At 37.6% G+C, this 26,039-nt stretch overlaps 1 protein-coding gene and 1 non-coding gene across 2 annotated transcripts; both read right to left on the reverse strand.

Moving 5' to 3' along the window:
• Positions 1–3,738: 3,738 nt before the first annotated feature.
• On the reverse strand, positions 3,739–6,677 carry LOC142547154 (FT-interacting protein 1-like). The gene is given in 3 exon segments (XM_075655278.1): positions 3,739–5,231; positions 5,233–6,354; positions 6,451–6,677. Coding segments are annotated over 2 exon segments (2,397 nt in total). The 5' UTR covers positions 6,289–6,354; positions 6,451–6,677; the 3' UTR covers positions 3,739–3,890.
• Positions 6,678–12,991: 6,314 nt separating this feature from the next.
• LOC142547883 (small nucleolar RNA R71) lies at positions 12,992–13,098 on the reverse strand. Its single transcript, XR_012820777.1, has one exon. It is a non-coding gene; the product is annotated as a small nucleolar RNA R71 (small nucleolar RNA).
• Positions 13,099–26,039: the final 12,941 nt, after the last annotated feature.

Below are 26,039 nucleotides of genomic sequence, written 5' to 3' on the forward strand. Positions count from 1 at the left end.
AAACCTAGAAAAATATGTTTGCTCCTAGTGAACTCATGGTATACACAATCATTGACCAAATTAATCTCAAAACCGAACAAGATTATCACTTGATGAAACTTGAAATATCGTTGTCGATATGCATGCTTGAGTCCATAAATGGATTTCTTGAGTTCACAAACCATATTATTTGGGTTTCCAGACACAAAATTTTCTGGCGGCACAATATAAATCGGTTCATCAACGTCATTATTGAGAAACATAGTCTTTACATACATCCGGTATAACTCAAGATTGAAATGTGCCATCAAAGCAATAATGTTCCTTAAAGATTTTTTCAAAGAAATCGGAGATAATTTCTTTATAATCAATGTCTTCTTCACGTTTAAAGCATTTTACGACCAGACGAGCTTTGTATCTTTCCATATTGTCTTTCAAATCTTATTGGTTTTAAATATCCATTTGTAATCAATGGGCTTTGCACCTTTAGGCAATGGGACAAATCTGACACATCATTGTCCTTCATGGACTGTATATCCTCATTTATGGAATCATTTCGTTTTAGAGAGTTAGAATTTTCCATGGCTTGACAGAAGTTGATAAAATCATCCTCCATTCCAATGTCTACCTCATGTTCTTAATGAAATATAATGTAATCATCTACTATTGTGTTTCTTCTTTTGTTTACTTGATCTTCTTAATGGCATAAGTTCTAAATGTGTTTGAGATTATTCATCTGGAATAATAGGAGGATCTCCATTCTTTTTGTATTGTGTCTTGTCAAGGTCAGGAATGTAATCCTGATCAATGTCCAAAAAACATGTGGGAATATAGACATATTACTCATCAAATACAATATCCCTAAGCGTATCTACCCCCGCTAACTCAGCATCCTCAAAGAACCGGACATTTGTCCGACTTATTTGTGGGATCATAATACTTTTACCCTTTTGATATCTCAAAGCAACTAATAAATTAACAACTAATCATTATTTTTATTCTAGTTTTTTTCATTAAGCTTATAATGTTTTGCCTCAACAGGACATCCCCAAAGGTGCAAATACTTAAAACTAGGCTTGTCAAAAGTTCACAAGGGGTTTTGATCATTACTTTAGTTGGAACTCTGTTAAGGATATACACTGCAGTCTTTAGTACTTCTTCCCAGTGTGATTATGGTCAGGTAGAATGACTAATCATACTCCCAGCATATCCTTAAGCGTTCTGTTTCGTCTTTCAATAACACCATTTATAGTGGACGAACCCGACATAGTGTACTGATGGAAGATAACGCACTTCCCTAGGAATTTAGCAAAAAGTCTTGGACGTTGTTCACCTGATTCGTCATATCTATCATCGTATTTATTATCATGGTTAGATAACTCTTTTAATCATTAAGCTAAGTTGATTTTCAATTTCACTTCTATAATTTTTGAACATATCCAATGATTGTGCGTTTTCATGAATGATATAAATAAAATCATAATTTGAACAATATTATGTGTATGTCATAAAATATTGTTGATCATTCCATGAAGCCAAAGAGAATGCTCCACAAAGATTAGTATGTATAAATTCTAAAACGTTTGAACTCTTGTTGGTTTCACGTATCTTTTTGTTGGTTTGTTTTTATTTTATACAATTAACACGATTATTAACATATACGTACTTTAAAGGCTGGAGAATTTCGTCTCACACAAGTTTCTATATTCTTTTTTCAGAGATATGACCTAATATTTTGTGTCATAATGCAACTAAATTCTCGCTGGTTATTTAATTTTAGTGTTTCTATTGATTTACATGGATTCATTAAATGAAGCAATAATATTTAACAAATAAAGATTATTGTATCCTGATAAAGACCCAAAACCAACCAGACTTGAATCACGGAACGAAATAAATATTTCATTTCTTAAAGATAGAAAAAAACAAATTTTTCCAATGTAGAAATGAAAATTAAATTCCGTCTATAAACGGTACATAAATGTATCACAAAGATCCAAAAAATTTCAGTCTTCAATAATAATCTAAATTTCCCTATTGCTTCGACTTGAACTTTGTTGTCATCACCAACATAGATGAATCTTTCAGCATCATTTGATTTTCGAAAATCCAAGCAGCTCTGCATAAACACATCGATGTGGGTTGTTGCACCAAAATATATCCATCACATGTGTCTAGGAATTAAGTTAAACTAACCTCATAACAAACCATATCTATAAGCACATCTTTCTTAGCATGCCAAGTTTGGCAATTGGTGTTTTGATTCTTTATATGTCCATCATTGTCACAAAAAAAAAACGATCAAAACCTTTCGCTAGGATTCTTCCGACGTTTCTTTGGAGGCTGTGTACCTGCACCTTCCGTATCTTTCATTTTCTTTACTTTGTCCTTTGAGTAGATGCGTAATGAGCACTTTCTGTCTTATCTTGATTCAATTTTTCATCTTCATGAACACAGTGTGATATGAGCTCATTCAGAGAACAAGTCTCTTTTTGACAGTTATACCTCACCTTAAACTGATTAAACTGTATTGGAAGATATATCAAAACCAGATGCACCAGAAAGTCCTCAGAGAGATCAAGCTTAAGTGGTTTCAGCCTTGAAATAAGATGAGACATTTCCATAATATACTCCCATATATTTCCTTTACCCTTATACCTCATTGAAACTAGGCTTGCCATGAATATACCAATTTCAGACTTTTCATTGTTAGCAAACCTCTTTTGAGCTCCTTAAGGAATTCTTTAGATGTAGCAATGTCATTAGACATTGTGCCTCTAAATGTTTCTGGAATGACTCTTTTCGTGATCATCGTACACATGCAATTAGACATCTCACACCTTTCAAATTCCCTCTTCTCATCAGAGGTACTCTTATTAGTAATGGCAGGAAGAGAGTCAACACTTATCACAAGGTCCAAATCCATTACTCTCGAGAACTATAAGTAGATTCTCTTGCCATCATTTGAGATTCGAGTCATTTAGCATATGAATGGAATCAATGTAGCAACTAATATTCTCAAGAGTCAAATCTGAATAGAGAACAGAACTACAATTTACATGCTCAAAATTTATCTATATAAAATAATCAATAAATTCCCCGAACAAGATACCGATCACTCCATTAATATTCTATTTTTAACAAAATATTAACTTGTAAGTGATAACCTAACGCAACAATCAAACACTGATAGTAATTAACATGTAAATAATTCACATATAAACCAAATAACTTCCAAATGTTTACACCGATATCAACATACTAAATCCATGAAATTTTTTTAATCAAAATATATTTTCCAAATACGAATTGCAAAAACATGCACCAGCTTTAAAGAAAATCTCAATGAATCAACGTGAGGGTCCCTGATACCACTTGTTGGAGAAAATCCATAAATAAAACCCAGAATCTAGCGTTCTAAATCATCGAAAATTAAAGCGATAAAATGTAACCTACGCGTACCTAAATCCTTAATCATTAAATCTTTAGAACGAGTTTCCGGCCTTCCAGATCTACGCATTCTTTCTTTGGAGAGCTCTTTAGTTTCTCCATGGATCTAAATCTGATAATGTGGGCTAGAGAACATGATAAAGTGCGATCTGGAAACTAGAACTATTATATAAATAATGTTTATCATCATTTTCTGATATTTAAGTTTTAACACATGATAAAAATTAAAATTATATTTTTGTCATTTTACATTAAATGTCACGATCTATCAATATATTAAAATTTATTAACCAAAATTTTAATGGAGCATTTTAATTTAAGCTCAACCTTGATATAGAACTCACAATACATACGTACACGCCAACCAAAATGTGAAAAACTAGAAATCAAATGGGAAAAGGGGAGTTAATGCAGAACACTGCAAATAGAAGATAACAAATAAGGTAATGTTTGAAACTTCTCTATAACATGCTATCAGCTCTAGCTGGCAATCGCCTGAAGAAATTGCTGGGGACCGATGGCATCTTGCTTCGAAATCTAGGGTGCCTCAGCACAAACAAACCCGCTAACAGAATCACAATCTTGAATGGAGTTATATACAGAGCAACAGCAGCACAGAGACAGAAAACCACGAATATACTCGTCGCTCTCGGGTCCCTCCAGCCCAGCAGCGCATGAAACCTTTCCCCCTGTGTCGCCATGTCTCCCACAACCGTCTGTATCCTCCCCGCCACGCTTCTGAGCCTATCATACCTCATCCGGACGATATCTTGAGCTTTAGACGTGGGGAACGTGTCGAATTCCTCGTCTAGTTCATCTGGGTGCACCGCTTCTGCCCAAGAAATTTTTGTGTCCATGTGTGGTGGGTTTCTTGGTTTGTGTCTCAAGTTCCAAAGTCCGATCAGAAACATGTAGAGGAATGTTGTGGGGAGGATTAGTTCTGGGTAGCAGATCAGTATGCAGAAGAGGATGTGCACTAAAATGGTGGTGATTGGGTTCTTCCATTGGCAGACCTCGGCAAGCCATTTGCTCATGGAGATAAGGCCTGAAAAGAGGGAGACGATTCGAAAGAAATTGGCCTTGCTTCTGCGCATGCTCCACATATGAGAATCCACGTCTAACATGTATTCAACCACTTCTTTTCTCAGTGGTGGCTCAGCTCTTCCAAGTCTTGACGCCACAATGTTCATCGCCTGATACCTTAAGCTGTCTAATTGGCTGACTGTGAATGGATGCACGTAGTGCATTTTGGGGAGTAATGGCCGGCTGTAAAGGTACAGCATGTGTGCTAATGAGAGGCAAGTGAATCGAAATGCTATCTGGAGTTCTCCTGTTTTCTTTAAACCAGATGGTTGAAGCACAAGGAGTGGGTAAGAGTGGGTGTAGATCCTATCGGTTTCTAAAGTCGAGAGCCGGATTCTTACTTTACCGATTCTTGAATCTCTTCCTGACCCACTGCCGGCTGCTGGTTTCTCGTTCCCTCCCAAGTGGCAGTTGTCGAAAACTCCAATTGTGATCACCGTGCTGGGGTCATACACCTCCCATGTGTACTGCTCATTCCATTTGGGGCTCATGCTATCTACTATGGTTCGAGTTCTTACCCATTTCTGCCCATATTTAGCTACGCAGTAAGCATCCGTGCTACCTCTTCCATCTCGGGTTTTCATTGGAAGAAGCCCTTGTGCACTCAAGAGCCCAACTTCAAGAATCCCAATTGGCTGCTTCCACAGTTGCCTAGCAGTTGGCCTTTGATCACTGATGTACATGGTGGACTCATCTAGTACGTGGTATCCACCTTCAAGGCAAGGCTCTCAGATGAATTCTCGTTGAAAATTTTAGCTCCTTTCTTCTATCTCCCTCCAAAACACCGAACCCAAACTTCTCAAGATCGAACCAACGAGAATGCACATGCCGGTGATCCAAACGCCTCTCAAAGATTGTTAATGGCAAGCTTACCTTCCCAACAAGCTCATCTTTAGATGCAGTCAGTTTATTTTCGATAGTGAGGAATAGTTGCTCTTCGAAAGGCTCTGCAGCAACAAAGATCAGATCTTCATTCCAAAACGGATTAGTGGTTCTAGTTGGGCAGAGCTTAGTCTTGAGTATCTGGTTCCCAACTTGAGCTTTCACAAACACCTGTGGGAGCTGGCTTTTGTCTTCTGATTCCACGTCCTGTGCCTCAATCACATTAACACGCAAGTACCACAGTTTAGGCGAAACATACACCTTTGATCTTACACTGAAAACGCCTTCTCCTTGCACTAAAGCAGCGTCTGAATGCCAAGATTCAGGAAAAGCTTCATCAGCTTGTGTCCCCATCCAAACTGCCACCATAACTTCCCCTTTCAATTTATTTTCACCCCGACGATCTTCGAGACGATACCATTGAGGGGCCAAAGGGCTATCTGGTGGAACTCTTGTGGGAACTTCATTCATATCAAACGCAACTTTTCCAAGATAATCATCTCTTGTTACCATCTCTCTGTCTCTAACAAACACTTCTAGAACAGAGGACTGAATCTTTTCTTTCGAGAATGCGAACACTTGATTCCACTCCGGGTTCGTTTTCTTCTCAAATCTCTGAGTTTTACCCTTGTAGTTCCCTAGCTTCACCTCCACATAAGGATCACAGTTTCCTGTGACAGGGTGAGGAGGGAGGTCTCGGGCTTTCACCACACGAACATATAGATAATACATTTGCTCGACAAGATCATACGTACTCGTGACTCTGTCACTACTAATCCACCCTCCACCACCTCGAACTCCTCCATGAGGCCACCGCTCCCCTAGCTGTGGTTTTGTTTCTTTAATCTTGTAGTCATCTTGAGGAGGGTTTGAAGGTGCACGAGTGTTCATCATGTAAATCAAACAGTCTGGGACTGCAAAATTTGTCTTGCTTGAGCTTGGTTTTTCGACCTTGGGTTACTGGAATGATGGTTGAAAAACACGCATCAGCTTTAGTTAGACCAGATAAATCTCCATGCCAAGAAATCCTATTTTTTTAAATGAAGATTTCATTACCTTTTTTGTAAATTTAAACTCTGAAATGTGCTTCATCTTCTCTCTCCCTGCCTTTGTCACCAGCTAATCATGTTCTTGATTTTTATGAAGCTTCATTGAACTTAAGGTTCGATCGAGGGACCAGGTAGTCTGAAATAATTAAAAGGGTATGAGCATTTGCTTTGTTTAAACGCATTTCTTCAGTTTGCCCACTTTACTTAAGCTTATTAAAACCTCAGAAAACTAGAATATTGGCAACAAAAAGCTTCAAATATTCTGCAATTTATCAAAAGTAGTTCTAATGGCCCATGCATGATAACAAAGGTTGTCTTTTGGACTTAAAAACCTGTGGCATTTTGGCTTTTTTAAGATTCTTGGATTTGTTTATTGAAGCTCATATTCAAGCCCTTGATTGGAAATTTCACATCCTTCTCATGTTGTAACACGTATTATTTTTCACAATCGATACAAGTCTGAATAAATAGGATTTTAAGCATCACTTATAATTATAGTACACATTGTCTAGAGAAATCTAAGATCGGCTCTGATACAATTTGTCATGTTCTTAAATCCGCGGCTTAGTTAAAGGCGGACATGAGGACAACTCGTGTAACTCAAATCCGATTACGTCGCGACAGAAGAAGATCGAAGGCTTTAAATTCAAAGAGAGGACTAAAATAAGAATGTTGAAGCTTTTAGATCAGAAGGGTGAGAACATGCTCGATTCTTGCCTGCTAATAAAGATGCTTTCAGACTTTATTCTTTTATTTACTTCAGCTTTGAGGTGTCAATATTAATGCTTTCTTCATCAAAAGCTTAAAAGCGATTCCATCTGTTTTACTTTAGAGTTATTCAATTTTAATATACATGAATGCACACAAAATTAAAATATTAAGCCCACAGAATATCTGCCTATAATGTTGAAATTCCATTAGAAAACCCAGTTTACACAATTTTTTTGTAATGTAAAATTTTTTTAGAATAACATTTTTTTAGCTGGTTTGGCCTTACGATCTCCAATGACACTTATACACAATACTACCTTAGCCTATGAGATTTTTCAGTATACATCGAAAAATATTACGGGTTCAATCGTCATAAAAAAATATTATAAATTATAATTTAAAATTTTCATCTCTATGTAATGATACTCTTCAGCAACATAGTACACGTGTTGCATGTATATATAATATGTTTATTTGTTATGTATAATATATGTTTATGTTTCAAATAATCATTTTAAATACGAGTTTCTATATTTATACGATAGACTAAATACGTTGATTTATTAAATATATAGTTATTAGTTGAGGAGAAATATGGAGAAAGATTTATAAGATGTATTTAACTCAAGAGTACTAACAAGTACATGAAATAAAATCTTTGTTTTTATAGAGTGTTGGTGTAAAATTGGAAGTTTTTTTGGTGTAATAGGCCATACCAATTTAGTTATTCTAATATCCATTGAAAGCGTATGTCTCTTGTGAGATGCTTTCAATGATATTTGAGACATATCAACCCTACCGATATCCACAATAAAAAGTAATACTCTTAGCATAAAAAGTAATATTTTTTCATGGATGACCCAATTCAACCCATTTAGAACCATAGAATAAGCCTAGACCTTTGCTGGACGATTTTGCCCTTAATCTCGAAACCCTAGCTTAACTTTCCATGCACCTAAAGACCCTTAAACATGTGGAAAAACATCTCTTCCCATATCCCTACCATGGAAGCCCCTTTCTACAACATAAGCAAGAGTTTTAAAAGATGAAAACTTTAGTTTTATCATATTTATGCCATAAAAACGAAAATATATAGAGTGTATCATGTTTTCCATGCAATCATGTATCAAGACATATAATATGGTGTGAAAGATGAACGAAAGAAGATTAAAGCGTGTCTTTGCGTATTTCACGCACGAAATTCAATCCTTAACGCGAGGGACGTTGACGGAGAGACGGGGGAAGAATCTTGCTGAATTTTTCCTTCAAAACTCACGTGAAGTGCTGCCCAAACGTGTGTGTGTGTTGCTCGGATGAAGGAGGAGTCCTATTGCTCTTCTAGGGTGAGGAGTGTGTTTTATGTAGGAGTTGAGGATTTTCGAGCACTAGTTTTAATATAAAATACCATGGAAAATTTTAGGCTCAATAACCTAGTATAATAGACTCATTAGATAGTAATTAAAATATTTTGTTTAGGATACTTTTCGAAAATTTTAACCGAGCCTCCAAAAAGTCTCTATTTTTGTCAAAATTCGAATATCGGTATGAAATAAGACTCGGCGGGTAAAAACACATCAAAAGTAGTCATTTAAAATACCATTTAAAATATATCATATATTAAATAATTAAAAATAGTCATTTAATAAAAATATTTCCCTTTACGGTCTCTGGTCTCCTTCCTCGATCGCGTCTCGAATAACCTTTGAGACACATTTTTTATACATTCTAGTCGAAACTACATTTTAAACATGTAAACATGCCTACCATAATCACTTCATCCAATTAAAACAATTTAATTAAAATACCTAAGAAATTTGATAACTTGCATGCATGTGGTTCACGTGGACCTTCAAATTTTCGGGACGTTACATAGTTTTTTCATGCTCGAATTACTCCTTATTCTTTAATGAATTTACCTTCAGTTTTGGAATACAAGTTGTTCAAAATGTTACTTAGTTTACAAATGTGCATGCCAATCGTGAGGTTTTTCCTACCGATTTCTTCAATAATAGAGTTTGGCATTTGTCTTACAATTTACAGTAAAATTTATAAATTAATGATTTATTCATGTATTGCATCATGTTGTGTATTTCACTATTTATTGGTCATATTGTACTGCATATTTCTGAACAACGGTCTATGCACCAGAATGCTAGTCAATTGGACAACTCGGCTTCAGTCGGAAAGCGATTCCAATGGCCAACAGGTTTAGAACTTGGTATCTGGTTCATCTGAACAACGTGACTTCGGTCCAAAAATGTGAGTTCAACTTGGCTCGTAAATTATCGATTGTGTGGATCTTACTTGAGTACATTGGGAAAAGTGCTATGCTGAATGTTGTTGGGAGCCTCCTCTTTAGCTTACTCTATTCACTTCGGAGTCTTGAACAATCATTGCATGTCATTTGATATGATATTTTTATAACGATGCGTTGTTACTGATATATGTCATTTCATATTGAATTACTACATTGATATATTATCGTTTGATATTCATAAATATATATAAGCCCAATTTTATTCCTTCACTAAGTCCCCAAAGACTTAATCTCTATTTTTTTATTGTGAATTTCAGATACATGATTTTAGAATTCTGAATAAGATGAAAATTGAAGAGGAATTGTTGGCTTAGCAAGGCCGTGGCAATTTTGTTGAATTCATAATTTTGTTATCTTTTGTAAATTAAAATATATACACACTTCTACTACTGTATGTAAAACCCAAAATTTTATATGACCGTGATCATATTTTAGTGATTTAAATTGTACTAGGATTGTACCATCTTGGATGTTCATCCCATTAATTAAGATGAAATATTTTCTTATCAAGATTAGAGATATACAGAATATTTGAGATATACAAATTATACCTGGATAGAGATTTAAGCAAGAAGATAACTCAATCTTGGATCCCAAAATCTTAAAGAATATATCATAGGATTTTCGAAAATAGTAGGTATAGGGAAGAGTCTGCACGGTATAAAATACAGGCTTGGGAAAATTTTAAAAGTTTAACTACGAGGATTTTAGGAAAAAAAATCAAAACCTTATTTTTGGAAAATACCACTAAATTTCGGATTTAGGTAGGGAAATTTTTGGGATTTAAGAAAGATAATTTTATTATATTGGGAAATAAAAAGTCTACCGAATATTGGGAATTAGACACAAAAGTCGAAATTTTTCAGGCTGGACTAGGCATATTTCGAAATTATCCAAGGGAGGGATATCTAGGTTTCGAAATATTATCCAGGATCAGGGATAAAAGATTTATAAGTATCTTAGATTCAGATTTGATTCAGAATTCAAACGCAAAGATGATACACGATCGGATAGCAGCCAACCCCTATAAATAGGAGGGCCTAATATCTCGAAAATCACATCATTCTCTACTCCAAATTTTCGAGTTTCTCTCCTAGTTTTCTTAGGATTTTCGAGGGCTTGCTCTCTCAGTGTGCGAAAAAGCGAAGCGCTGCTGCAGTCCAAACCCGAAGCTAGGGTTCGAAAATTTCAGTGCAAGGGAACCTCTCTTTCTCACGTATTTTTCTACAAGATCTAAGGTAAGTGGGCTTGTTTTAAAGTGTGAATTTTCGGTGCATGTATTTTCGGTTTTTAAAAGATTCGGTCGAGTACAGTCCTTCTTCTACCACATTCTGGTTACGATTTTTTGGCATGAGTCATGTTTTGACACTGTGAGGATTCAACCCGATATGGGTAGAATTCCAACCTATGATATGACCCTCATACGGTGGAGATATAACCGATTCGGCCTCGCCCCCTTAGAGGAGTAAATATTAGGGACTGATATCAGTAAACTGATAGGCTAGTAATAGTTAATATTTTATTTTCATATTTCCCGTTATTTTAACCTCCGATATGTTTAATTGACACATTTTTGTGTAATTTTATTGTAGGAGGAACTTTTACGGTCTTGGAGCAAATTTGAGCTAAAAAGGTGATGTTTATCACATTTGAAGTTTCCAAGATAGAGTTGAAAGTGAATGACCAAACCAGAAGAAGTCCTGGAATAAGGCTTGGCCACGCCTTATGACGATACTTCAGCTGCCAAAAATTGCAAGAAGGGGAAATCTAAATAAAATAGTATCTATTATTTTATATTTTATGTTTAGGGTTAATTAAGAGATAGTGGGCTTTTTTTATATTTATTTTTTTGGACCCAAATCATACTCTATTCACGTGAAAGATCAACAGAGGCGGCAAGAAGGAATTCATTCACCAATCAACACAATCTCACGTAACAGAAGAAAGAAAAGGAGGCGGCAAGATTTTCTCACAATTTTCTCCAACAACTCTAGTACTTCATTTTATTTATTTATTTTTATGGAGATTGTAAATCAAACTATGTTAGGCTAATTTTCTTAGTCTGATTCAAGGATAGTCTACTATTTAATTTTATCACTATGAGGTTTTTGCACTTTAATATATTATTCTTGTTTGCCCAAATATTCGTTGATTTATGAATCAATTATATGAATGTTATACGTCAATTAATCTGACAATTTAATTTGATGTATGATTTTCTAATGCTAACAATGAATTCAGTGATCCGTAATTGTCATGAACGATTGGTACGTGAGTAGCAATAGGTTAGATGTGTTGTGCTATCATAACATGTGTAATTTAAATAAATCGACGGAACTAGATCTTTCAATTGCAGCTATCTCGGTTGTTAGAGTAAGGATTAACTGTTTTCTCAAAACGAAAATGCTATTTTTAATTAATATGGGACGCTATCGTGCCCAGTTAATTATTGATAAGTTTTGACTGGATGCTGGGTTTGGTCAATTAAATTAGGAAAACGCAAGGATTTTAGCGGCTATCCCTATAATTCTAAGGTTAATTGTTTGGAATAACATGAATAAATGATTGGTTAACCGATGAACAGTGAGATAATTAAATAGTGGACTCCTCTTGAATCAGTATTTTTCTCGTATTAAATTCTTCAATTTATTATCGTTGATTAATTTTCAATTCTAGATTCAACATTCTTTCTTGCTTGGTAATTTTAGTTTAGATTATTTTATTTAGTAATTATCAAAACAAATCTCCCCTTTATTTTTATTATCAAAAGAAATAAATCTACCGTTCCCTGTGGATTCGACCCTACTCACTATTACACTCGTTTTTATTTAAAAGGGTAGGAATTAATTTGGTGGTCAACGACAGCACACCAAATTTTGGCGCCGTTGCCGGGGAACGGTGCAAGGTTAATTTCTTTGATTATTTTCTATTTTTTATGCCTCGTTCTTCTCGTACAGGTGAACTCGAATACAATCCGGAAATCGAGAAGACAGCTAAGAGATTGAGAAAAGAAGCAAGATTAAGGCGTGAAAAGCAACCATCATCATCATCTCCTTGTTTGGACGTACCATTGGACTCCGACGAAGACACTGAAAGAGAATCCGAACTCGATCTTAAGACGGAAAGAAGCGAAAGTGACCAAGAAAAAATGGCAGGACAAGCTCAAAGAACACTCAGGGAGTTGGCTAATCCTAATGTTATTCAACAACCATTATGCATTCAATTCCCTACTACTGATGCTACTTTTGAATTAAAATCTGGCTTGATTCATTTATTGCCTACTTTTCGTGGTCTTGCAGGTGAAGATCCCCATAAACATCTGAAAGAGTTTCATATTGTTTGCACAGCCATGAAACCGCAAGGAATCACAGAGAAACAAATTTCACTGCGAGCCTTTCCATTCTCTTTAGCTGACAAGGCTAAAGATTGGCTCTATTACTTGCCCTCTGGGACGATCACGACTTGGGATAACATGAAACAACAATTTTTGGAGAAGTTTTTCCCAGCTTCGCGAGCAGCAAACATCAGGAAAGACATTTGTGGGATTAGACAGTTACAAGGAGAGACATTATATGAATATTGGGAGAGATTTAAGCAATTATGTGCCAGTTGTCCTCAACATCAGATTCCAGAACAGCTTTTAGTCCAATATTTCTACGAGGGTCTCTCACTTTTTGATAGGAACATGATTGATGCTGCAAGTGGAGGTGCATTGGTGAACAAAACGCCTCAAGAGGCACGAACTTTAATCTCCAACATGGCTGCCAATGCACAACAGTTCAGTACTAGGCAAGACAACCCTCCACGACAAGTCAATGAGGTAAGTGTTACTCATATCGACCAAAAGTTAGATTCTTTGACATCTCTTTTGGAAAAGTTAGTTGCAGGACAGGTGCAACAGGTAAAAACTTGTGGTGTATGTACTATGGTAGGACATCCTACAGATATGTGTCCTTCACTACAAGAAGAAACAACGCAACAAGCCAATGCAATTGGTGGATTTCCTGGGCAGCCCCAGCGTCGATATGACCTATATTCTAATAGCTACAATCCAGGATGGAGGGATCACCCAAATTTCAGCTATAAGAATCAAGGAGGCCCACAAGGATATCCACAGCAAAATTGGAACAAAAAACACGCACCCGAACAAACATCCAACTCAGGTATGTCTCTTGACGAAATTGTAAAGGCCTTAGCTGAAAATACTCAAAAATTTCAACAGGAAACGAGGGCCAGCATTCAGAGTCTAGGAACTCAGATAACTCAGATTGCTACATCAGTCAGCAAGTTGGAAGCTCAGAATTCTGGAAAACTACCATCGCAAACGGTGGTTAATCCAAAAGAAAATGCAAGTGCCATGATATTGAGGAGTGGGAAGGAGATTGACCAAAAGAACACTTCACCAACAAAAGATACTGAAGAAAAAGGCACAACTGAAGAAATCGAAGGAGAATCTGAGAAACAACCAAAGGTAAACTCTAAGTCTTTCTCATCTATTATTTCTAATGCAGTTGTTCCTCCATTTCCTTCCAGGTTGGAAAAATCCAAAAAAATGGACTACGAGAAAGAAGTGTTGGAAACCTTTAGAAAGGTGGAGATCAACATTCCTCTTATAGATGCCATCAAACAAATTACAAGGTATGCTAAATTTTTAAAAGATTTGTGCACTAACAAGAGGAGGTTTAAAAGTGATGAAAAAGTAAGCGTGGGGGAAAGTGTGTCCGCGGTTATTAAGAAATCACTGCCAAACAAATGCAAGGATCCAGGTATGTTTACAATGCCTTGTGTTATTGGAAATCTGAAAATTGAGCGGGCCATGCTAGATTTAGGTGCATCCATTAATGTCATGCCCTATTCAATATATTGTGCTCTGAATTTGGGTCCTTTAAAAGAAACTAGAGTGGTGATTCAATTAGCTGACCGATCTAATGCTTACCCTGAAGGCGTTGTTGAGGATGTTCTGGTGCAGGTTAAAGAATTGATATTTCCTGCGGATTTCTACATATTGCGAATGGAAGAAGACTCCACTGCGATTTCAGCTCCGATTCTATTGGGGAGACCTTTCATGAAAACAGCTAGAACCAAGATTGATGTGGAAGAGGGTACTCTTTCCGTCGAATTCGACGGGGAGATTGTGAAATTTAGTATTTTTGATGCAATGAAATACCCAAATGAAAACCAGTCTATATGTTCAATTGATATTGTTGATTCAATTGTCCAGGAATGTTTTGAGGAGACATATGAGATTGACAATTTCCACATGCAGGCACAGTTGGAGGTGGAAGGAGAGATAGCTGAAGCTTGGGAAATTTCGGAAACTGATGAAGAATCACAAACTGTGGTTCCAAATTTAGAAACCGAAATATTAATCCCTCACAAAAAATTGCTACCATCTGTTTTGCAGGCACCCAAATTGGAATTAAAAGATTTACCAGATCATTTGAAGTATATCTATTTGGGAGACAATGAAACTTTGCCTGTGATCATCTCGAAGAGGTTAACGGAAGAGCAAGAAGAGAGATTAACCATAATTCTCAGAGAACATAAGACCGCAATTGGCTGGACATTGGCGGACATCAAAGGCATAAATCCTTCCATCTGCATGCATAGAATTCGTTTAGAGGATGATGCCAAATCGGTAAGAGAATTCCAAAGAAAGCTGAATCCGGTAATGAAAGAAGTGGTAATGAAAGAGATTCTCAAGCTTTTAGATGAAGGCATAATCTATCCTATTTCGGATAGTAAATGGGTGAGTCCGATCCATGTCGTACCAAAGAAAACAGGTATCACTGTGGTAAGAAATCAAAATGATGAGTTGGTACCGACAAGAGTGCAAAATGGTTGGCGTATGATTATAGATTTTCGAAAGCTTAATTTAGCTACTAGAAAGGACCATTTTCCTTTGCCATTCATTGATCAAACATTGGAAAGACTAGCTGGAAAAACTTATTTTTGTTTTCTTGATGGATTTTCAAGTTATTACCAGATAGTCATTGCTCAGGAGGATCAGGAGAAGACAACCTTTACATGTCCCTTTGGAACATTTGCCTACAGACGTATGCCTTTTGGACTTTGCAATGCTCCAGGTACGTTTCAAAGGTGCATGCTTAGTATTTTTTCGGAGTATATTGAGAACTGTATTGAGGTATTTATGGATGATTTCACGGTCTATGGGGATTCATTTGACAATTGTTTGAGTCACTTGTCCAAGATTTTGAAAAGGTGTAAGGAAACCAATCTGGTTTTGAATTATGAAAAGTGTCATTTTATGGTGACCGAAGGCATTGTGTTAGGACACGTGGTTTCCTCTAGGGGTATCGAGGTTGATAAAGCAAAGGTTGATTTAATCACAAATTTACCCTACCCCACTAACGTTAAAGGTATTCGAGGTTTTCTTGGACATGCAGGTTTTTACCGCAGGTTTATTAAGGATTTCTCAAAGATTGCTCTACCGATGTCCAAGTTGCTCCAAAAAGATGTACCTTTCGAGTTTGGAGAAGATTGCAAGGAGGCTTTTAATAAGCTAAAAAACATGTTGACCATAGCGCCTATTATCCCACCACCTGACTGGAATTTGCCTTTTGAAATTATGTGTGATGCAAGCAATTATGCTGTGGGGACTGTTCTAGGCTAGAAAGTTGATAAGAAAAGTCACGTCATATACTATGCCTCGAGAACATTGGACTCTGCACAGTGCAATTACACCACTACAGAAAAGGAGCTTTTAGCAATTGTTTTTGCGTTAGAAAAATTTCGATCATATTTGCTAGGCTCTAAAGTAATTTTGTTTTCTGATCATGCAGCATTGAAATATCTGTTGACAAAAAAGGAGTCAAAACCGAGGTTGATACGGTGGATACTCTTACTCCAAGAATTCGACATCGAGATCAAGGATCGGAAAGGAATTGAGAATCCAGTAGCTGATCATCTGAGTAGGTTGGGGAACGAAGATAATGTTTTGCCTGTTTCCGAATTTTTTCCTGATGAGCAGCTATTTCAAGTGAAAGGTATGAATCCCTGGTATGCAGACATAGTTAATTACTTGGTCACCGGAATTTTACCTAATGATCTTAGCAAATCTCGTAAAGTAAAAATTCGTTGTGAGACAAAGTATTACGTGTGGGATGAACCTCATTTATGGAAATTTTGTGCTGATCAAGTTATTAGGAGGTGTGTACCTGAAATTGAACATAAGTCAATCTTGACTTTTTGTCATAATTATGCATGTGGTGGCCATTTTGGACCGAAACGAACTGCTAGGAAAATTTTGGATTGTGGTTTATATTGGGAGACACTTTTGAAGGATGCCTATTTGTTTTGTAAAAACTGTGAACAATGTCAAAGAACGGGATCTTTGTCCCATAGAAATGAAATGCCCCAAAACCCAATTCTTGTATGTGATATTTTTGATATTTGGGGCATGGATTTCATGGGACCATTCCCTTCATCAGGAGTTTATCTTTACATATTGTTGGCAGTTGATTATGTTTCGAAGTGGGTGGAAGCAAAACCCACTAAGACTAACGATTCCAAGGTTGTTGCAGGTTTTATCAAATCTAACATTTTCAGCAGGTTTGGTATCCCAAGGGCGCTAATCAGTGATCAAGGAACCCATTTTTGCAATCGAACAATTGAAGCTTTGTTGAAAAAATATGGGGTGCATCATAGAGTTGCCACAGCCTATCATCCACAAACAAATGGCCAAGCCGAAGTTTCTAATCGAGAGATCAAGTCTATCCTGTCAAAAACAGTCAATCCGGGAAGGAAAGATTGGAGTCTCCGTTTAGATGATGCACTTTGGGCTTATTGAACTGCATATAAAACACCAATAGGGATGTCTCCCTACAGGTTAGTTTTCGGGAAATCATGTCATTTGCCCGTGGAGATTGAACATAGGACATATTGGGCAGTTAAAAACTGCAACATAAACTTGGAAGAGGCGGGTGCATCGAGAAAATTGCAACTACAAGAGTTAGAGGAGATAAGATTGGAGGCATATGAGAATTCGAGAATCTACAAGGAGAAAACGAAGTTGTTCCATGACAACGCGATTTTGCGAAAGCAATTTAGCGTTGGTCAAAAAGTACTACTGTACAATTCTCGGCTAAAACTTATGCCAGGTAAGCTTCGTTTCCAATGGATTGGTCCATTTGTTGTTACTCATGTGTTCCCTTATGGTGCAGTGGAAATCAAGAGTTTGGATACTGATAAAACATTCAAAGTGAATGGACATCGGTTGAAGGTCTTACATGAAGATGAAAGCGCGTCCCAAGTACTAGAAATCGAGTTGGAAAAACCCCAATATTCTGAAAGTTGATGGGACGAAGAATGTCGAGCATAACGACATTAAAAAAATTGCGCTTTTGGGAGGCAACCCAAATTTTAGTTCTTTTTTTTTAATATTTTTCCAGTAGAGGTTTTCGAACAAGACGTGGCCACGCCTTGTTGAAACACCTCTACTGTTTTTTTTCAAAAAAAAAAAAAAAAATTTACAGCAGAGGTTTTAGCATAAGGCGTGGCCACGCCTTGTTGAAACACCTCTTCTGTTAAAAAAAATACTTAAAATTTTTACATAAGAAGTTTTCGCATAAGGTGTGGCCACGCCTTATTGAAACACCTCTCCTGCTAGGAATTTTTTTTTATAAAAAAAAATAATAATAAGAAAAAACGAATTTAACCTATTTCTTTTGGTTTTCTCTCACAGCGCCGCTTATCACCTCCAAATCTCCTCTCCTGCTCGTCACCTTCGTCCACCGCCACAGCACCTTCGCACGGCCACCACCTCCCCCGCACAGCCACTCTCACTCCTACAACAGCCGCCTCTCTTCCCCTAACCTCAGCCCGCGACTCCAACCAGCGCGTATCACCTTCACACGGTGCACAGGTTCCTCCTTCGCACAGCCGACCTCCATCTCGTTTCGCTCAGCAGCTTCGCTCGGTGCATCACTCATATCTACCGGCATTGTTCCTCCACAGCGCATCTTCGAACCAACAGTATCTCCTCCTTCGCACAGCCGCCACGCAATTTAGGTGATATCTCTCTGATACTTCTCTTATTTCGATTATATGTGTTTAGATGGCACTTTGTTAGTTTATTCTTTCCACTTGCAATTGGATCTCATTGTGTGCACCTCTTATCACTGATTTAACTTGTGATTGTTCCAGTGTTTGTTGTTGGTTGTGGGATAATTGTGTGAAGTGTATAAATCGTTGATAGAATGCAACGGGGTTCAAAATCATCGAAAAAGAAAGTAGGCACCCCGAGTTCTTCGTCGGGGCAAAAGAGGGCTAGAATGGGAAAGGGGATGAACGTCCTACCACCTGCCGATTCGGATTTACACGGACATTTAACCTTTACTAGAAAAATTGAAAAGGATAGGTACAAAGCTCTATGTCAAAAACAAATCATTCCCTGCAAGTATATTCATCACAAGACCTTAGAAGTTTTAAATATTCGAAATGAGGTGTTTGAATTAATCAACAATATTGGGTTGGCGCCTTACTTTGTCATCACTTGCCCTGCCTATATTGAACTTGTGCGTGAGTTTTATGCAACTTTTGAATTCACGAAACCTGACAATTTCACGCTTTCCAGCCCAGGGGTAGTTCGATTTCGATTGATGGGGCACACTTTTCACTTTTCAATTACTGAACTTAATCTTGCTTTCGGTTTTATCACCGAAGACTTTGCACACACTGATGAATATTTGACTAGTGCATGCGATTTTCACGATCAATTTAATCCCATTGCTTTCTATCGGGCTTGTTCCACACAAAACGACTACGACCCAAGTAAATCCAAAGATTATCATTTACATAATCCGGTATGGAAATATATTCATAGATTCTTGGCTTTTACTTTTTCAGGTCGTAAGAATTCTGCGGGTGTGTTGACGAAAGCTGAGTTTTTTTTCCTGTGGTGTATGCAAAACCGAATTAAAGTGAACCTCGGCTACTGGTTAGTTTCACAATTTGTTAGTGTGGTCGCGCATAAACGTCATCTGATTCTTGGGTCTTTGATCACTGCCCTTGCTGTTAATTTGAATTTGATTGATCTCAATAGTAATAACCTTCATGTAGCTTGTTCTATGGAGCCTTTGGATCTGCGTTGTTTAGAAATTATGGGACTAATAGAACAATTCCATGGAGTTTTCACTTTTTGTCCACCAGGTACTGCAGAGGCACGTTCCGGCCACACCCACTATGAATCAGATGTCTCGCCGGAGCCTTTGGATTCACGTGAGCCTCCACCCACTTCGTCTACCCCCCCGCCGAAGATTTGACGTAGAGCTTGATGAGATCACCCAGCGTTTGCACCGTATGGAACTAAACCAGCTGGCATTTTACAAACACATGGGATTCGACCCACCATTCCCTCCACCACAACAATAGAACGCCTTGCTCTATGATGCCCAACAGTTTCAGGGGAGTTCTCTAACTTCCCTTGCTTGTTTTTACTGTCTATGTTGTGCATCTAATTTTTGTGTCATTGAGGACATTGCCACATATAGGTGTGGGAGGGTATATTGCCTTAATTTTATCAAAACAAAAAAAAAAGGGGGGAAAGATATTGACATTGTTAGTTCCAAGCACCTAGTTCATTTGTTATCTCTTTCTTCTGAATCTTGATTGCCTCCGATGCGAATAAAAAAATGATGTTTTCTTTGCGTGCAAATGCTTTTTCATTCTCACTTTTGCATTATGAATAAGTTGCTCTTGATGATAGTTAGAGAGGACAAGTGCGTGGGATTTAACACAATTGCTATATTTTTTCTTTGGTGATCTTTGAGCCTATGAGCAATCATGATATCATGCTCCATTTTCTTTGATTGTGTGTTGTCATTGCATTGTTAATTTTTCTAGAACTTGCATTGTTATACATGTCTTTGTCAACACTTTATGGTGAATTGGGTGCATAGACAACAGGATAAGGGCATTAGGTTAAAACCATTTTCTTTCGCATCATCTGAGCCGTTCGTTGAGCCTACCCTGATTCATAGTCCCCTAGTTAACCAAGTTTGAGCCTCAGCCTTTTTCTTTGAATGAAAATAACCACATTACAAGCCGTGACAAACCCCTTTTGTTGGTTAACCCCCTGTTTTGAACCCTGAATTGGAGAATCATGTAAACTTTTCACAAATAGCATCACTCAATCCAAAATAGTGTGAATTGTTGGAATGTAGTCAATCTAGAATCCTTATAGTAACCGTCTACAAAAAAAAAAAACAAAAAAAAAAAGAGAGAAAGAAGAGAAGTAGACGAAGTGAAAAAGAAAAGAAGAGCAAACAAATAAAAAAAAAACGAGGGCTCTTGATGTTATAATGAGGTTGAAGATGTTATTATTTGGATGCAATTGTTTTTGTGAAAAGTGCATATGATTTCTCTAATTCTATAGCTCATTTTTTCTTCTATCCTACCTTACCCCTAACCACATTACAACCCATTTATAGCCCTTTTTGTTTGTGTATTTTAATTCATTCATTAGTGGGAGGATGTGATATATTTGCAAGCCTATGGTAAAAAATTTCAATGCATTTGACATGAGAGTTTGTTGATATATATCCTAGACACTAATGAGCGAAATGAGCGAATCTTGTGAGAGGTTGTTAAATCCCATGCATTTTAATTTCTACACATTCTGATTGCAGTGATTGTTCATGATGTTAATTTGTGAGGTGCTCTGAAATTAAAATTTCTTCTTTCATGAAAAATGTTTTGGATAAGTAGAGGAAGCGGAAGGAGGACGAAAATTGAGATAATGAGTTGATCTATTTTATACTTGAGGACAAGCATCGTTTAGGTGTGGGAGATTTTGATAGGCTATTAATAGTAAATATTTTATTTTCATATTTCCCGTTATTTTAACCTCCGATATGTTTAATTGACACATTTTTGTGTAATTTTATTGTAGGAGGAACTTTTACGGTCTTGGAGCAAATTTGAGCTAAAAAGGTGATGTTTATCACATTTGAAGTTTCCAGGATAGAGTTGAAAGTGAATGACCAAACCAGAAGAAGTCCTGGAATAAGGCGTGGCCACGCCTTATGACGATACTTCAGCTGCCAAAAATTGCAAGAAGGGGAAATCTAAATAAAATAGTATCTATTATTTTATATTTTATGTTTAGGGTTAATTAAGAGATAGTGGGCTTTTTTTATATTTATTTTTTTGGACCCAAATCATACTCTATTCACGTGAAAGATCAACAGAGGCGGCAAGAAGGAATTCATTCACCAATCAACACAATCTCACGTAACAGAAGAAAGAAAAGGAGGCGGCAAGATTTTCTCACAATTTTCTCCAACAACTCTAGTACTTCATTTTATTTATTTATTTTTATGGAGATTGTAAATCAAACTATGTTAGGCTAATTTTCTTAGTCTGATTCAAGGGATAGTCTACTGTTTAATTTTATCACTGTGAGGTTTTTGCACTTTAATAGATTATTCTTGTTTGCCCAAATATTCGTTGATTTATGAATCAATTATATGAATGTTATACGTCAATTAATCTGACAATTTAATTTTATGTATGATTTTCTAATGCTAACCATGAATTCAGTGATCCGTAATTCTCATGAACGATTGGTACGTGAGTAGCAATAGGTTAGATGTGTTGTGCTATCATAACATGTGTAATTTAAATAAATCGACGGAACTAGATCTTTCAATTGCAGCTATCTCGGTTGTTAGAGTTAGGATTAACTGTTTTCTCAAAACGAAAATGCTATTTTTAATTAATATGGAACGCTATCGTGCCCAGTTAATTATTGATAAGTTTTGACTGGATGCTGGGTTTGGTCAATTAAATTAGGAAAACGCAAGGATTTTAGCGGTTATCCCTATAATTCTAAGGTTAATTGTTTGGAATAACATGAATAAATGATTGGTTAACCGATGAACAGTGGGATAATTAAATAGTGGACTCCTCTTGAATCAGTATTTTTCTCGTATTAAATTCTTCAATTTATTATCGTTGATTAATTTTCAATTCTAGATTCAACATTCTTTCTTGCTTGGTAATTTTAGTTTAGATTATTTTATTTAGTAATTATCAAAACAAATCCCCCCTTTTTATTTTTATTATCAAAAGAAATAAATCTATCGTTCCCTGTGGATTCGACCCTACTCACCATTACACTCGTTTTTATTTAAAAGGGTAGGAATTAATTTGGTGGTCAACGACAGCACACCATAAACCATAGAAAGTTGAGGAATCTCAGTGTCTGGAAAAATGTTATGCATGTAATGTGAATGTTGTACAAGTTATTGTGTTTCGAAATTTGCATGTTGTTATTTTGTACTCGAACGGCCCCCGCTTGCTGAGTATTTCCCAAAATCTTCACCCCTTATTCTACCATCCCAGATAAATCCGAAGAACAAGTTGAAGAGGAGGAATCTGAACAATTCTGGGGCTGGTGAATTGCTTAAAATTCGAGAATTGTAGTATTTTAAATTTCGAATTTTCGTAATTTCAGTTGTAAGACGTTTCCGCATTTTATTCCTTTCAGTTGTAAAGACATTGGTATTTGTTTGAGATTTATAAAATAAACTGGTTTCGGTTTATATTATGCTACGAGGCTGGTTGTTTTCGATTGTGTGATTGATTAACAACGTCGATGTCGACTAACCCCGGTCGCGGGGCGTGACATTTAAGTGGTATCAGAGCCGTCAGGTTCATAATCCGAGTGGGAAAAATCGATTTTCAAAAAAAAAATGTTCGGTGGAATTTTAACTTGAGGCCGACGCTATCCCCTCCGAAACGGCCCAACAAACGATACTCACGACCCTAAAGTCATGAGGTAGGGGTCAAAAACGCGAAATTCCTTTTTTTAGGCCTCCGAAACCCTGTTTTTGCCGTTTTAGGAAAGTTTCGTAATCCCTATAACTTTTCGTAGGAAACTCCGAATTCGATTTCGTCTGTTCTGGACTCCTCTCGACATATGCTTCAAATCCATATGTCTTATCTCAAAACTTTCCATTTTTGGAAATTTTCAAAAATTTTAATTATTTTTATATACTTGACTCTATATGACCCCTGATATTTTTATTTTGTCCTATTTATGATATTCTGAGCATTTCCTTTTTATTGTTTCCAGGAAATGGCTCGTATGCGTGTCACTGCTCGTAAGAAAGTAGCCCCGATTACTCATAGGGAGATGATCTAGTTGGACAATCACTGACCTCGCATGCGCACTCAGACGGCTATATGTTTAAAGGAATTGGCCATAGAAAACCAGGATAAGACTATCAGAAGGCTGAGAGCTAATAATTTCGAGAGAAGGCAACAAGTGGAAAACTTGACTACCAAACTGGAGGCGGCAGAGAAGAGGTTCGACGAGATCTTTCAAATGTTCGAGCTCACTAAGGAGCATAATTCCGAGCTTCGAGACTCGTTAGTCATAGCAGTGGGTCAAGCCAAGCGAGCTACGGAGGAAATGGATCGACGCACCAGGGAGTTGTCTGAAGCACGACTAAAGGACAAAAAGAAAATTGATGAGTCATGGGATATGATTATGCAGTTGTCTGAGGGTAATCAAAGGCTGTCCAAGGAGGTAGACAAAGCTAAAGTGAAGAAGAAAGAGATCATCGAGAAAAATAAGGCAAACTGTATACATGCAAGAAACGATTTGAATGACGCAATAGGAAAGATTTTGTTCCACCGTGAAGAGATTGCTGAGTTGAAATCAGAGAATCAAAGTCTCCAGTTGCAGCTTGCAGACTTGTTAGACCCGGAGGTGCCGGAGGAGGATCCCGAGGAAGAAGAAGCCCCACCCGACGTGGCCGTGGGGAATGGAGAGATAGCGGATTAGAGCATTTTAGTGAACCATTCTTAGTAGTTTATTCCCATTGTTGCTATGTTTTCTTCATTTAAATTGGTCATGTTAATTTATTTTTCCTGCTTGAGAAATCAATAAAATATTTTATTTGTTCCATTGATTTCAATTTACTTCTGCACGATCTATTGCATGAATCCTACTCGTACAACAAATTCTTAGAACTTGAAATTGTAGGAAATGGCCAGCAGACCCCCAAGACAGAACCGCAACCCGCGTTATGCTAATACCGACAGTGAAGGCGGACAGGAGAATGGGCAGGGGAATGGACCCCCGCCTGCAGTCAACTTAAGCCGAGCCGATCTTATGGCCATAGCCATCATTGTGGCGACAACACTGCAAGGGTTGGGAAACCCGAACGCCAATCAACCACTTCCACCACCACCACCGAACAGAATCAAATTTCATTATGAGTCCCTCTGAAAGTACAGATGTCTGATATTCAGAGGGGATGCTGATCCCGAAGTTGGCCATAGTTGGTTAAAGAGTGTCGAGACTCAGTTAAGGCTTTTGGAGGTTCCCGAGGCACTCAAAGTGGATGTGATTGTGCCTTTCCTGGAAGACAGAGCAGCTAAATGGTGGGAAGCAGTCTCGCCAGCCATGACCGCTACTTTCCGAGAAACATTTCTGAAACAGTACTATCCGGCAGAAGTCAGATTGCAGAAGTTAAGTGAGTTAGAAAATCTCACTCAAGCTCCAGATATGTCAGTAGTGGAGTACACATCTCAGTTTAATGCCCTTGGATTGTATGCTCCGGCAATCATGGCGGACGAAGTTTTGAAGCTGCACCGTTTCATGAAGTGATTGAACAGCCGAATCCAGTCGGCCTTAGCAGTTTATCAGCCCGCCAATTTTTCAGATCTTATGGGCGCAGCTATCCGAGCTGAAACCGATATCCGTAGAAGAGAGGGAGAGAATAAGAACAAGCGTCCGCATATCGGTCAGTCTTCTCAGAGTGGTCAGAAGTTCAGGAAACCCAACCAATCAGGCGGACCTTCTTCAAGGCAACCCTCAGCAGCCACTAACTACCAAGGACCCAAACCGTGCCCAAAATGCAGTTTCAGACACCCCGGGGAATGTCGAAGGGCCAGTGGCGTGTGCTTCGGATGTGGGAAACCAGGGCACCGAATTTCTGAATGTCCTACTGCCGCCAACCAACCAGCAGGACCCAAGAAAGGAACTGGGTGGAATGTGGGAGTTAACCCCAACAAACCAAAGGAGAATAAGCCCAATGCCAGGGTGTTTGCCATGACGCAAGAGGAGGCAGACGACGCAAGCGACATCGTGTCAGGTACCATATTTATTCAGCAAGTACCTGCTTATGTGGTATTTGACTGTGGTGCTACGCATTCTTTTATGTCTAAGAGATTTGCTAAGAAGTTAGGATGTAAGCCCGATAAACTAAATGAGCCCTTTCGAATAGCCACACCTACAAATAGGACCATTGAAACCCACGAAATTTATAGAGATTGTAAAATCAGTATCAGCAATCAGACTTATCGCGCCGATTTGATACAGTTGATCATGGTCGATTTCGACATCATCCTAGGGATGGATTGGTTAGCAAGAAACAATGCGATAGTAGATTGTAAAGGAAAGGGAGTCAAACTCCGAACCCCAGGTCAGGAAGAAGACATGTTTCATGGTAAATCCAAGAAACAAAAATCACTCCTTTCTGCTTCCCAAGCATGGAAAGCCATGAAGTCCGGAGAAGATATCTACCTAGCAATGT

The sequence above is a fragment of the Primulina tabacum genome, chromosome 5 (assembly GCF_025594145.1).
Source record: "Primulina tabacum isolate GXHZ01 chromosome 5, ASM2559414v2, whole genome shotgun sequence".
Lineage (NCBI taxonomy): Eukaryota > Viridiplantae > Streptophyta > Magnoliopsida > Lamiales > Gesneriaceae > Primulina > Primulina tabacum.